This window comes from Mercenaria mercenaria, chromosome 2 (assembly GCF_021730395.1).
Source record: "Mercenaria mercenaria strain notata chromosome 2, MADL_Memer_1, whole genome shotgun sequence".
In the NCBI taxonomy this organism is placed as follows: domain Eukaryota; kingdom Metazoa; phylum Mollusca; class Bivalvia; order Venerida; family Veneridae; genus Mercenaria; species Mercenaria mercenaria.
Window position 1 is genome coordinate 34,312,651 of NC_069362.1, and position 15,847 is coordinate 34,328,497.

The window sequence follows — 15,847 nt, forward strand, 5'->3', positions numbered from 1 at the left end:
AGGTCAAATCAAGAAAAAACCTTGTGTATGGAATAGAGGCTGTATTTTTCAATTGATCTTCATGAATTTTGGTCAGAATGATTACCTTGATGAAATCTAGACAGAGTTTGAAAATAGGTCATCTGGGATCAAAAACTAGGTCACTAGATCAAATCAAAGAAAAACCTTGTGTATGTGATAGAGGCTGTATTTTTCAATTGATCTTCATGAAATATTTTGTCAGAATGGTAACCTTGATGAAATCTAGGACGAGTTAGAAAATGGGTCATCTGGGGTCAAAAACTAGATCACTAGGTCAAATCAAAGAAAAACCTTGTGTATGCAATAGGGGCTGCATTTTCACCAGATCTTCATGAAATTTGATCAGAATATTTGTCTGGATGAAATCTAGGTCGAATTTGAATATGGGTCATCTAGGGTCAAATTAAAGAAAAACTTAGATATATATAAAAGTTAGTCAGAATGATTGCCTTAATGAAATCTAGGTCAAGTTAGAATATGGGTCATCCGGGGTTAAAAACTAGGGCACTAAGTCAAATCAAAGAAAAACCTTGTGTATGCGATAGAGACAGTATTTTTTAATTGATCTTGATGAAATTTGGTCAGAATGATAGCCTTGATAAAATTAAGGCCAAGTTCGAAAATGGGTCATTTGGAATCAAAAACTAGGTCGCTAGGACAAATCAAAGAAAAGCGTTTTGTATGCATACAGGCTGTATTTTTCAGTTGAGGTTCATGAAATTTAGTCAGAATGATTGCCTTGATCAAATCTAGGTCAAGTTTGTATGTAGGTTACCTTGGTTTAAAAACTAGGTCACTATGTTAAATTGAAGAAAATACTTGTTTACACTTCAAGAGACCACATTTTTGGTCCAGTCTTAATGAAAATTGGTCAGAATATTTGTTTCCATGAAATCACTAATGTCAAACATGTTTACACTGTTATGGTGTGAACCTCAGGTGCGCGACCTAGGGCCGTCTTGGCCCTCTTGTTTTATGCCCCCAAAGGTGTGCATATTAAATTTGCACTGTCTGTCAGTGTAAGTTCTTGTCTGGGCTGTGACTCTGCCATCCATAAAGGGATTTTGAAATCTTTGCATAAATGTTCACCAAAATGAGAGGACATATTAATTCACAAGACCCAGAACCCTAGCTCCAAGGTCAAGGTCACTCTTAGAGGTTAAAGTTAAAACAGGGTCTGTTTCGTGTTCGTCCATAACTCTGCCATCCATGAAGGGATTTTGAAATAACTTGGCGTAAATGTTCACCATAATGAGATGACAAGTCATGCACAAGACCCAGATTCTTAGCTCCAAGTCCATAACTCGGCCATCCATGAAGGGATTTTTAAATAACTTGGCATAAATGTTTACCATAATGAGACAGTGCGTCATGCACAAGACCCAGACCTCTAGCTCCAAGGTCAAGGTCAGACTTAGAAGTCAAAGGTTAACAGGGTCTGTTTCGTGTCTGGTTCTTAACTCTTCCATTCATCAAGTGATTTTGAAATTACTTGGCATAAATGTTTGCAATAATGAGACAACATGTCATGTACAATATCCATACCCCTGGCTCTAAGGTCAAGGTCACACTTAGAGGTTAAAGGTTAACATGGTCTGTTTCTCGTCCTGTCCATAACTCTACCATCGATGAAGGGATTTTTAAATTACTTGGCATAAATTCTCGGGAGCATTTGTCACTAATAGTGATAGTTCTTGTTAACTTTATCTATTGACCAGTCAGTAACGCAAACTATGAACCTGCAATTTATATATTTGTGTATTCTAAATATATATAAAGATATTTAATTGACAACATCTCTTGTATAAAATTTCGAAACCAAAAGTTAAAGTTACCACACATAAAAAGTAATGAAAATTGCAATATTTCATTTTACTTGATGAAGTTGTTATGATGTGATTAAATCTATGGTTTTGCAATGAAATGATTATAGAACATATTAAAGTATTGGCCTCATTTTTGTCGCTGGTGGTGAGCTCCATATAGTTGTCATGGCGGCTCGGTGTATGTGTGTACGTGCGTCCATCTGAGTTTGTCCGGGCTGTAACTTATCCTTGGATCAAGGGATTCTTAAATAGCTTGGCACATGTTTGCCTCAATGACACGGTGTGTCACATGTAAGAATCAAATTGGTAGCTTAATGGTCAAGGTCATACTTTGAGGTCAAAGGTCAAAACTTGGTGCTGTTCTGCTTGTCCGGGCTGTAACTCAGCCATGGATTGAGAGATTCTTAAATACTTTGGCACAGATGTTTGCCTCAGTAAGATGATGTGTCATGTGCAAAACCAGGTTGGTAGCTTAAAGGTCAAAGGTCAAAACTTGGTGCAGTTTTCCTTGTCCAGGCTGTAACTCAGTCATAGATGAGAGTTTCTTAAATAACTTGGCACAATTGTTTGCCTCAGTGAGACAGTCTGTCAGGCGTAAGTAGTTGAAAGGTCTAGGTCACATTTAGGGGGTTGATGCAGACAGCTGGCGGGCTCAACATATTGCCCATGGGCACATAGTTTAGTGGTTAACACCTTTGGTCACTTTTCTCTCACCAGTCAGGTTTTGATTGTCATATGAGAAAGATATCCAGCAGGGTTGAGGAAGGTTGGCAGTTCTACCAGTGTGCCAGCCCATACCATGTCTTATGTTGTGATCTGTAAAATGATAAAATGTTCAGTAATTATTGGCATTAAGCAGGATAACCTACTGTGGCACCTTGTGTCAGTTTTGTTGTTCACAGTTTGATCTCTGTTGGAAAAAAAAAAACACTCTCCTTAATTAATATAATAACAATAAAAGTATTATGATTATTACCTCGACTATACAAAGTATATGGAGAGCTATTTTATTTGACACGGCCTCAGCGTCCTTCCACGTCCACATTTTGATGCACTTTTTCGTTATCTCTGTAATTACATGATGGACTTGTTTCAAACTTAAAATAGTTATTTTTCATCATCACCCACATCTTTTGGCACAAGGGTAATAACTCTTGCATCAATATTTCTTAAATTATCTCTCCTTTTTACTTAGAACTTTAGGTTAAAGTTTTGATGCACTTTCACTTAGTCCCTAAATGGATTTAATTCAAGCTAATAGTAGTTGTTCCACATCATCACCCACATCATATGACTTAAGGTCCATAACTCTTCATGATTTATACCCCCTTTTTACTTAAATTTTAGGTTAATTTTGATGCATTTCACTACATCTCAGTTATTACAGAAGGGATTTGATTCAAATTTTAAAATAATTGTTCTTCATCATCAACCACATCATTTGACACAAACGTCTTGCACTAATACTTTATGAATTAGCCATCAAGCTGGCTTACGGAAGGTCGGTGGTTCTACCCAGGTGCCCGCTCGTGATGAAATAATGCTCGGAGGGGCACCTGGGGTCTTCCTCCACCATTAAAGCTGGAAAGTCACCATATGACCTATCATGTGTCGGTGCGACGTTAAATTAAAAAAAAAACAAAAAAAAACTCCCCTTTTTAGCTCACCTGTCACATAGTGACAAGATGAGCATTTATGATCACCCTTTATCTGTCAGTCATCCATCCGTCCATGCGGATGTCCGTGTAAATTCTTATCCAACCTGGCCAAGGACTTATTGGCAAACACATTTTGTTCAAGTTTGGTGAAAATCGGATGAGAAATGTTCGATTTAGAGTGCGGACAAGCTTTGTGACAGACAAACTGACAGACAAACACACAGACAGAAAATCAGTATGTCTCCCACATCACTGTGTGGTGGGAGACATAACTAGTGTGCCCTAGACCTTAGAACCAGGGGTCTGATCTTGCAATAAGTCCTTGGCCAGGTTGGATAACTAGCCAAATCTGCCCAGGCACTCCAGAATTATGGCCCTTAAAACTTGTTTTTAAAAATCAAAGCACTCAAAGTCTGATAAGGCAGTTGAGGTCTTGGTGCATGGTTGACTCATATACTACTATTCAGATGATTAGGCAGTTATGGGAGACATGCACTTTTATCAAAAGCAGCTCTAGTTAAAGGTTAACATGGTCTGTTTCTTGTCTGGTCCATAACTCTGCCATCGATGAAGGGATTTTAAAATTACGTGGCATTAATGTTTCCTACAATTAGGTGATGTCTCATGCACAAGACTCAGACCCCTAGCTCCAAGGTCAAGGTCACACTTAGAAGTCAAAGGTTAACATGGTCTGTTTCTTGTCTGGTCCATAACTCTCTCATTTATCAAGGGATATGAAAACAATTTGACACAAATGTTAACCGTATTGAGAATGTGTGTCATGCTTATGACCCAGGCCTCTAAGATCAAGGTCAAGGTCACAAAATGATTCATACCTAAACTATTCTGGCATATTTTGCACAGACAACTGTAGCATTCTTGGCTTGCTTCAGGGGCAGTTGTCACTAATAAGAACAGCTCTTGTTTTTTTTGTTGCTGTTGTTTTTGTTATTGTTTTTTTGAAAAATGTTGACTGTCTATAAATTTGTAACAATTTAAATCAGTTTAAGTGATTTGAATTTTAAAGTATTTGTCTTGCAGAAGTAGTTTTATTCTAGAAAAGAAATTGAAACTTCCGCCTAATACAAATGCTTGTTTTATGTATTGATTTTTTTTTCTAAGAAACGAGTTTTAAGATAGAAAGAAATAAAATTTTGTTAATTCTAATTTTTGAACATTTGCTGTAGAAAAAGAAAAGAAAAAGAAAATCCGATTTATTGACGATGATACCAGAGATCTTACATTAGAAGAAAAAGATACAAGACTTAAGTTTGGTCCACCAAAGAAACCTGCTGTCACATCATTACAGAAGAGAATGTTAGAAATGGCGGGACAGGAAGTGCCGAAGGAAGACAGTGATAAGGACGATAGGGATAGTTCATCAAGTTCCGACTCTGAGGATGATGATGATTATAAAAGAAGAAGAGATAGAAGGGATAGAAGAGATAGAGTATGTACAACATTTCCTAGATTACATACCATAAGCACTTATACAAGTGAGGTTTGATTCAACATGTAAAGGCCATTTTATTTGTCATTATTACAAGTTAACACTAGATTATATGCTCTGAAGATCACCAAACATTAATAACCCCAAGTTATTATGTAGAAATACGTTACCTGTTGATGTGTACACACTCGTCAGATTCTGTTACATGTTATATATGCTTCATGGCAATAAACGTCATTCAGCTTTGTAAAGAAAATTGTAACAATGTCAATTTGTTACATACATTTGCTTGCTGTTTACAGGACAGTGATTCTAGCAGTGACAGTGAGGAGGAGACGTTTGCCTCCCACCGTGATGACAGTGATGATGATGATGATAATGACAAGAAGGTTGCTGAACCGATAGAGAAGATTGAAGATGTGCCCATACCTATATCAGTCCCAGTGAAACCGGCAGCTCCCCCAGGCCCTCCACCCGGGGCCCCAGCTGGGTTGCCGCCTGGCTTACCTCCAGGTAAAAAATCAGTGTTAGTTCTAGCATACACAGAGATCATATAATTGGAGGAAAAAAAGACATTTAAGAATTGGAAAATATAGAGACTGGCATGAAGCATAAGCTGCTTAGAATAAATGCTGTCTTAACTAGTATCTTTTACTGTATGGCAAAGAATCGAAGTATTAAACATTACCAAAATATACAGGCTCGAAAGTAAAAGTTGATGTGAATATTGTATGTAATGTTTCATGAAACAGTGGATATGAAAAACACTTTGCCTTACTTTTTATATAGTTTTTATATGCCCGAAGGTTATGGTCCCGGTGTCCTTCCGTCCATCCATCCGTCCGTCCGTCCGTTAGCAATTTCTTGTCCGCTCTGTAACTCTTCAACCCCTTGAAGGATTTCAAAGAAAGTTGACACAAATGTTCACCACACTGACACGACGTGCAGAGCGCATGTTTTGGATGTCTCATTTCAAGGTCAAGGTCACACTTAGGAGTCAAAGGTCATATGAGTGTGTTTCGTGTCCGCTCTGTAACTCTTGAACTGCTTGAAGGATTTCAAAGAAAATTGGCACAAATGTTCACCACACTGAGACGACGTGCAGAGCGCATGTTTTTGTTGTCTCATTTCAAGGTCAAAGTCACACTTAGGGGTCAAAGGTTATATGAGTGTGTTTCGTGTCCGCTCTGTAACTCTTGAACTGCTTGAAGGATTTCAAAGAAACTTGGCACAAATGTTTACCACACTGAGACAACGTGCAGAGCGCTTGTTTCGGATGACTAACTTCAAGGTCAAGGTCACACTTAGGAGTTTAAGGTCATATATGACTGCTGTGTCCGCTCTGTTACTCTTGAACTGCTTGAAGGATTTCAAAGAAACTTGGCACAAATGTTCACCACACTGAGACGACTTGCAGAGCGCTTGTTTTGGGTGACAAACTTCAAGGTCGAGGTCACACTTAGGGGTCAAAGGTCATATATGACTTTGCTTTGTATATATTGCTATGCACTGCAGTGCTCTTGTTTTTATTTGGCAGATCCCTTTTTGTTCTCTTACAGTAATTTTATTTTTTTTAATTACTTCCCTTTTTTGTTACTATATAAAGCTTATTTTGAAACTTTTTTATTATTGGCTGTAGGGAAAAACCGAGACCCCTTTTCTGTGGTACAACATGGATGACAGGGCTTCCGTTAAGCGGCGTCCCGGCGTAAAATACGCCGAAAATTGTGATCAGTACGCCAATACACAAAGTTAGTGGCGTACAAAGGACTTCCGATATTTTCAAAGGACGACAAAATCAATACACCGTGACGTACCTTCAATTTTTTTCAGTAACTACGATTCCCCGAGAAAGATTTCATTAGCTCCGCCCCGATGATTGATAGCCTTGTACAGACTGTCGGCGTTTCTTTAGATGTCATGCTTGAAGCGTGAGAATGATATTATAAGCTCCGCCTCGTAACTAATCATCGCGGTTAACTTTTGATGATTGACAGCCTCATGAAGGCTGTCGGCATTTCTTTAGATGTCATGTTTGAAGTGTGTGAAAGCATCGTGTTTGATAAAGACACCGTCTATGAATGTAAACCTTGACATGTTTGAGAAGGTACTAATTTCCGATAATTAAACATACTACATGCATTTGGCTCGGATTAAGTTGGTAAGTTTTTTGCTCCGAAGTCGGAAGACAATAAAACTAATTGCCGAAATTATATCGGCAATTTCAGCACAAAAAAAAGATTTGTTTGTAAATTATTTGTTTGCAAATTGGTGAGTAAATAGAAGTTGATGAACGGAAGGGAAAAGGAAATTTAGCATCATACGCTGTTTTTCAGTTGTTATGGCACAACGTACTCTCTTTGATTTCGGCGTAAATACGCCAGACAAGAATAAACGCAAACGTAATGACGAGTCTGAATGCACCGAGTCTGTTGCAAAAAATCAAAACCTAGTTCTGAATGCAAATCTGTTATGAAACAACGAAACTTCAATGAAAAATGGTTGCGTGAATTTCCTTGGTTGGAGTTTAAATCAGACTCAAAAAAAATGTACTGCACTTACTGTCGTGCGGCCAAGAATAGTAATATCTTTGCTAAAGATGGTGCAGGTTCGTATTTTTTTTTTTTTTTTTTCTTTTTACATATACATATACTTTACTGTGCTTTTTTGAAGACCAAGAAAAGTGTTTGTTGGCGTCCACAATAACAATCAGTTTAGTATTTCATATTTGTGAAATTTTTGCAAGTGGTTATAATTGTTATATTATTTCCATTAATAGCAAAAAAAAAAAATCATACATATATATTTTAATAACATTATTATTTAGTAACCTTGTTGTTAATTAATTTCAGTGATGTTTTTTTGTTCATTTATCTGGTATTATAAATAGAAATTTCTTTCTGTTCTTAGGAAATCTTCAACACTCAACCTTGACCAAGCATAATGACACAAAAGAACATAAAGATGCAGTAGAAGCCCATCAGATGAGAAAACAACTTTACAATGTTGAAGACACTATCACAGTCAGTGACAACGAAGAACTTAAAGTTTCAGAGGCAGACAAACATTTGTTCAGGACTGTATACTTTGCTGCAAAGGAAAATCAACCAAATTCATCAGTGAACAAACTGTTGGAATTACTTAAAGCAAGTGGGGTTCAAATAAACTATCAGGATTTAACAAGTGATACCATTCTAGACATTCAAAAAAGCCTCTTGTTTGTTTTAGATGAAGCAATGAAGGATGAACTGAAAGAAGCAAAATACTATGGATTAATTCTGGATGAAAGTACTGATCTGTCTGTGCACAAAAAACTTGTAGTTTATATACGTTATGTGTGTCCCTCGGATATGAAAGTGAAGTCACAACTTGTTGGGGATATTCGGATCCCAGATGGAACAGCTGACACTCTTGTGTGTGAAGTGCGGAAATTATTGCGAACTCTTGGACTGAAAACTGTTAACTTGGTTGGATTAGGGAGTGATGGTGCCTCAGTGATGTTTGGAAGAAAAGGGGGTGTAGGTGTTAAATTACAAGAGGACTCACCGATGATGACCCATGTTCATTGTGTTGCCCACAGACTGGCATTGGCTTGCTCTGATGCTACCAAAGCAATCCCCTACTTGAAAAATTACAAAAATATACTTAAGAATCTGTACACCCATGTGAATGGTTCAGGGATAAGGACATACAAATTAGAGGAGATGCAGAATGTGATGGAAGAACCAAATCTAAAACTGAAAGACCCCATTAACATTCGCTGGCTGGCCATGGAGAATGCTGTTAGGACTGTTCATAAGTGCTATGGTTCAATAGTTACATATCTCCAGTCAAACGAGGGAAAAAACACAGTTGGTGATGTGATCGCAGAGGGATTGTTGAGGGAAGTTTTACATTATAAGTTTCCAGCATTCACAGCTATATTGGCCGATGCGTTACAGGTTCTTGGCGTATTGTCAAAGCAACTCCAAGCTGAGTCATTGGATTTAAGCCAGTTCACACCAATGAAGGATTCCGCAGTAGGTAAATTAAATGGACTTAAGACTGTGAATGGAGAATGTATGAAAGAGTTTGAGTCTCAGATCAGCACAAATGGAAATAAGGTGTACTACAAGGGTATCCAGCTGACTCATAGCAATGAAAAAAGCAGTGTTGAAAAAATGAAAAAAGATTACATTGACTGTGTAAGTGATTGTATTGAAGAACGGATGACAACTAACACCCCAGTGCTTGAGGCTTTCAGTGTTCTTGAACCCATCACCAATGAACTGTTGTCTGCTACTGAAACTGAGGAACATCTGAAATGTCTGGCCATGAAATACAACATTGATTTAAATGAACTGAAACTTGAATATGCAGGTGTCAAGTGTCTCCTCCAAGGTGCCTACAAGAAAAAGAACTTTATGGACTTCTGTAGAATAATGATGAAGTGCCATGTAACTGACTATCCAATCATTAGTAAACTTTGTAACATGTCCCTTTGTATTCCTGTAACAAGTGTATCTTGTGAAAGAGGTTTCAGTTTGCAGAACAGAATTAAAGTAAAATCCAGAACTTCCCTTGCCCCTGAAAATTTAGAGACTCTTATGAAACTGTCATGTGGTCCTACTGTTGAACAATTTCCATATGAGAAAGCAATTGTGCACTGGCACAAGGTTAAGAAAAGGCGTCTGCAGAGACTTTATGCACCAAGCAAAGTCACTAAGTAAATGTTGGAACATTCACACACACTGTCACTGCTATGAAAATCATACTGATCAGTACTTTTTGCTATGTGACTGACATTGTGGTATTCACATTGTTGTGTACTGTACATGTATTTTATATCATGTTGTGCAAAATATTATAGCTAGAAATGTTGCAGATATAAGCTAAAAACACCGTATCTATACTTTTTGCTATGTGGTTGTTAAAATAATAACTTATTATTTTGGTATTCACATTGTTAACTTATGTACTGTACATGTATTTCATATCATAGTGTGCAAAATATTGAACTAGAAATGTTGCAGATGTAAACTAAAAAAAAACATTATTTTACATATCTGATCAGTTGCTGTTTTATGCATATGTGTTGACTTTGATAAAATGCTGATGATAACTATACATGTAATAAAACAATAAAAAGATTTTGTTAAATATAATGTTTTCTCATCACTCTAGTGGTACTTTAAATATGACGATGTCTGATGATGATGATAATGATGATGATGATAATGATATTAAGGGTCAGCGTACAAAGTAATACTAGGACTCCAAGAAAATTTAAGAGGGACTCCAAAATCTGAATGTCAGGCAGTCCTGACTCCATGAAATTGAATCTTAATGGAAGCCCTGGATGGTACATCCAATTTTTAGTTCTTTGACATAACTTTACCTAATTTTTTTGTGGACTTAGAATTTTTTTTTTTTTTTTTGAATTTCTTCTTATTGTTGTTCCCATCCTTTGGGCTTCAACAGTCATGTTCTTTAAATTTTGCTTCCATCCTGTGATGTAACCCTTCGGGCGTATATTGCCTCGCTTGGCGGCGCTCTTGTTATAGAGAGTAAGAGAACTGTGTATCTTTTTATGTATGTTTTACATTTCTGTTGATACCAGAAATAAATTTTGATTTCTAGGCCCACCTCCTGGAGCACCACCAATGATGATGAGGCCCCCACCTCTACGAGGTGCTCCTCCTGGACCTCCAGGAGGCCCTCCAAGGATGATGCGTCCAGGACCTCCTCCAGGCCGACCACAGGGTATGCCACCTGGACCCCCGCCTGGTCTCCCTCCAAACATCAGATTACCACCGAGGTTACCTCCAGGAGGACCACCAGGTATAAATTGTCAAACTGTTTTTCTCATCTATATATATAATAGAATGGAGATATTTTGCATGACTGAAAAGTGCGCAAAGTTTGAGCATATTTTGATTGTCATAATGTATGTGTGATTCAAATTCAGTATTTGCTAATTTTAGTCAAATAGATTAATAAGAAATATTAAGATTTTATTCTTTGTAAGTGTTGAATTATCAATGTCAGTAAGTGTTTTTAATATGTATAGTATTTCTACTTTAATAGAATTCAGATATATCCATTGAGTCATTAACACAATAATGGTCAGTTCTATTTCTGAAGTTCAACACTGCATGTACGTGTGTACCAGAGTGTTCAATTAATATAGGACAATATATTTCAGATATTTATTACTAAGTGAAACTGTTGTACTAAATGTTTAAGTCTTTGTATCTCTATAATTGTATTTACAAACTGCTTTCTTTGAAAAACACAGTACATGCCTATTTCATCCTTATAATATAATAGGAATGCCACCTCCAAGGATGTTACGACCTCCTGGGGGTCCGCCAGGGATGGGCCCAGCTTCACTACCACTACCACCAGGAGTCACGCCCCCTCAACAGAACCCAAATGTACTCAGTGCTCCTCCAAGCATCATGAAGTTGCCACAAAAGGTAAACTGTTATCCCTGTGATTTTTTTTTCTAGGGTGTGAAAGATACACCAACTTACTTTTTTGACTTACTGTAAAGTATACATCGTCTTAAAAAGGAATTAAAATAATATATGCTAATTCACAAACCTTAACTTTGGTCAAATAAAAATAAAAGAGTTTCTGCCATAGTGTTTATTTTCTAAGTGGGTCTATGTCAAATATCTGTACTACGAAAAATTTAGATACAGGTTCAGTCTAGAATGGGAGTAGTCCTCCCAGCGGTATTGATCATGGATGAGAAATATGTTGTATGAAAACTGAAGTATTGTTAGGTCTAACACAGCTGTTTTTATGGAAAGGTGATTGTTCCAACTGTCAACAAAACTTTATATTGATCTTGTTACAGGCTGCTCCGGAGGAGAAGAAAGATGCTGCTACTATATCAGCCAAGCCCCAGATCAAAAACCCTATCGGGGATGTCACAAGGTTCATGCCTACATCCCTCAAGGTCAAACGATCTGGCAAAGACACAAAGGTTAAAAAAGCAGGTAGGTTAAGGTTACTTCCCTTTGTTCACATTTCTCTGGTATGATGTTTATAGTACAAAGTGACATTATATATCAGACGTAGATATTTGCATACTTAAGTTTACTTTAAACAGTCTATATACATTTGTCTTGTGATATATACCTGAAGTTGGTTTGTGGTACATGATATGTTTTTTAAACTATGTGAAAAGATAATAGAGATAAAATTTTATTCAAGGATATGCAATTATAGCCAAGGCTATAGATAAACTGGTGTCATATACCATTATGCAATGCTATGAATTAACTGAAATTGTATGTAAATATTTATTCCACAGCTAAGGAAGATGAGAGACATACTGTTGGTGTACCAGTGAAACCTACACCGACGGTACAACAGCCTGGTAAAAAGAAGGATGACGCCTATGATCAGTTTATGAAGGAAATGGAAAATCTCTTGTAGCAGAAGTCAGTCATGGTAAATATCTTACTGTATCACACCTTGGGCACATCACTTTGTCTTGCCTTCTCCCGGGGGCCTCTGTGGCAGAGTGGTTAAGGTCACCAAGTTTAAATCACTTGTCCCTTATCGATGTGGGTTCGAGCCTTACTCAGGGCGTTGAATTGTTCATGTGAGGAAGCCATCCAGCTGAATTATGGAAGGTTGGTGGTTCTAACCAGGTGCCCGCTTGTGATGAATTAATGCACAGAGGGGCACCTTGGGTCTTCCTCCACCATCACAGCTGGAAAGTCGCCATATGACCTATAATTGTGTCTGTGTCACGTTAAACCCAACAAAATAAATAAATGAATTGCCTCCTCCCTATTGTCATTTTGATAAGATAATTCTGTACACTCAGCCAGTAGCTATATATTTAAACCTATTGAAATGCAATGTTCTTCAAGACATTTTGACCAATGGCATAGGAATTTGTTCTTTCCCCCACTTTAAGGAGAAAAATGTGAATGAGTTTGTATAGGGGAGAATCTACTAATACAATCCTTCACTTTCAGTGAGAAAGAATTAAATTATAACCTCTGATAACATCACCTTCAAGGAGCACACACCTCTCTACAAGACAGAAATCTCCTTTCCTCGAAATAGAACTCTCATTGAATCACAAACAAATTCACCGTGTTGTTAGCTTCAGAGTGGTTCCATGCTACTGTCTTAACTTACTTACATATCATATAATGACAGGATGTGTGCAAAGTTCATAACTATGATCCTGCTATGTAGCAAAGCTGCAATAATGACTCCTTGAGGAAATATCAGATTGTTTTATGGAGCCTATGAAAATACAGGGAAACACTGCTGGCTTGAGCATCAATTTCTAGAACACCCGGCCTTTCTTCAGCAGTTCATATGGTCCCTGTCAGTTTGTCATCTATTTCCTGTGTTTAGATTGCTTAAAGCCTTAGATAACCTTGAGCATTTTGCTCATTTCCTTGCATCTTCAGTGATAGATGTTTACTATAGCAGCAGCATTTTGTTAATACTATACACAGTATCATTCAGAAGATCATATTGTTATATGTAAACATTGATGGCAAAGCAATCAAAGGGTTAGTCACTTAGTTTGAAAATCTTGAGAGCCAGCCCCACTAAGATATAACTACACCTGCAAACAAAAACTGGCCATATGCTCAGGATTGAACTATTGTAATCACATGTTGTCTGTGTCTGCTGCAGTAGTCTGTGTGGACTATGTCTGCTGCAGTCATCTTTGTGGACTGTGTCTGCTGCAGTATTCTGTTTGTACTGCATCTACTGTAGTAATCTGTGTGCACTGTGTCTGCTGCAGTAATCTGTGTATACTGTGTCAGCTGCAGTAATCTGTGTGCACTGTGTCTGCTACAGTAATCTGTGTGCTCTGTGTCTGCTGCAGTAATCTGTGTGCACTGTGTCTGCTGCAGTAATCTGTGTATACTGTGTCTGCTGCCGTAATCTGTGTGCACTGTGTCTGCTGCAGTAATCTGTGTGCACTGTGTCTGCTACAGTAATCTGTGTGCACTGTGTCTGTGGCAGTAATCTGTGTGTACTGTGTCTGCTACAGTAATCTATGTGCACTGTGTCTGTGGCAGTAATCTGTGTGCACTGTGTCTGTGGCAGTAATCTGTGTGCACTGTGTCTGTGGCAGTAATCTGTGTGCACTGTGTCTGCTACAGTAATCTGTGTGCACTTTGTCTGTGGCAGTAATCTGTGTGCACGGTGTCTGCTACAGTAATCTGTGTGCACTGTGTCTGCTACAATAATCTGTGTGCACTGTGTCTGCTGCAGTGATCTGTGTGTACTGCATTTAATTCCATTATTACTGTCAGATTTGCCCTTAAGTTGTTTTCCTTGTACTTTGAAATCATGATTTATTTGTTTCTAGAAAAATTTTCAGATGGGATTTGGGGGAGCATAAAATTATTGCCATTGCTTTTTCTGTCCATTCCAAGATTCTTGACAGGTCTGTTTCTCAGAAACCAGATGACTTGCTCTTCCTGATCAGATTATTTATTGCAGTCATTGCCCTTAGATAGTCATTTTTAGCTCGACTATTCGAAGAATAAGTAGAGCTATCCTACTCACCACGGCGTCGGTGTCGGCGTCGGCGTCGGCGTCGGCGTCACACCCTGGTTAAGTTTTTCGTACCAGTCCACATTTTGACAAAGTCTTTTGAGATAAAGCTTTGAAACTTTCAACACTTGTTTACCATCACCATGTCCAGTTATAGGCAAGAGTACATAACTCTGTCAAGCATTTTGACTGAATTATGGCCCCTTTTGACTTAGAAATCTTGGTTAAGTTTTTCGTACCAGTTCATATTTTGACAAAGTCTTTTGAGATAAAGCTTTGAAACTTTCAACACTTGTTTACCATCACCATGTCCAGTTATAGGCAAGAGTACATAACTCTGTCAAGCATTTTGACTGAATTATGGCCCCTTTTGACTTAGAAATCTTGGTTAAGTTTTTCGTACCAGTTCATATTTTGACAAAGTCTTTTGAGATAAAGCTTTGAAACTTTCAACACTTGTTTACCATCACCATGTCCAGTTGTAGGCAAGAGTACATAACTCCATCAAGCATTTTGACTGAATTATGGCCCCTTTTTGACTTAGAAATTTTGGTTAAGTTTTTCGTACCAGTCCACATTTTGACAAAGTCTTTTGAGATAAAGCTTTGAAACTTTCAACACTTGTTTACCATCACAATATCCAGTTGTAGGCAAGAGTACATAACTCCATCAAGCATTTTGACTGAATTATGGCCCCTTTTGACTTAGAAATCTTGGTTAAGTTTTTCGTACCAGTTTATATTTTGTGTAAAGTGTTTGACATATGGCTTTGAAACTTTTATATCTTGTTCAGTATAATAGTCTCTATCAATAGGCAAGAGTACGTAACTCTCTCCTCTTTTTTGGCTGAATTATGGCCCTTTTTGAACTTGGAAACTGGTTCTGTTTTGTATATGTCCATGTTTTGTCAAGACTATTTGACATATGTCTTTTAAACTTTAAACACTTGTTTATCATTATGATTTCCATCTCTAGGCAAGAGTACATAACTCTGACAACTATTTTGACTGAATTATGGCCCTTTTTGGACTTTCAAATTTGTTCAGTTTTTCTTACAAGTCAGCGTTTTGTCAAAACTATTTGAACTGTGGCTTTGAAACTTTTAACACTAGTTTATCAACATGATTTCCATCTGTAGGCAAGAGTACATAACTCTATCAACTATTTTGACTGAATTATGGCCCCTTTTGGACTTGGAAATTAGTTAAATTTTTCATATAAGTCCATGTTTTGCCTAACATATAACTTAACATATTTGCCATCATGGTCACACATTGCCATTTAGTGCAAGATTAATCGAAATCCACAAATACAGGAACATTTTTTGTTTAATCCATTTTTTTGTTTAGTCTGAAAATCTA

The 15,847-nt window shown here is 37.5% G+C and overlaps 1 protein-coding gene across 1 annotated transcript in view; it reads left to right on the plus strand.

Annotated features, from left to right (window-relative positions):
• LOC123563684 (WW domain-binding protein 11-like) overlaps positions 1-15,847 on the plus strand; it is a 57,519-nt gene that overhangs the window by 10,847 nt on the left and 30,825 nt on the right. Inside the window, exons 10-15 of the mRNA XM_053534733.1 lie at positions 4,693-4,955; positions 5,258-5,468; positions 10,575-10,775; positions 11,265-11,413; positions 11,800-11,941; positions 12,259-12,398. Of these exons, the coding sequence (XP_053390708.1) occupies positions 4,693-4,955; positions 5,258-5,468; positions 10,575-10,775; positions 11,265-11,413; positions 11,800-11,941; positions 12,259-12,383 (1,091 nt within the window). The 3' untranslated portion in view covers positions 12,384-12,398. The remainder of the gene's footprint in view (positions 1-4,692; positions 4,956-5,257; positions 5,469-10,574; positions 10,776-11,264; positions 11,414-11,799; positions 11,942-12,258; positions 12,399-15,847) is intronic.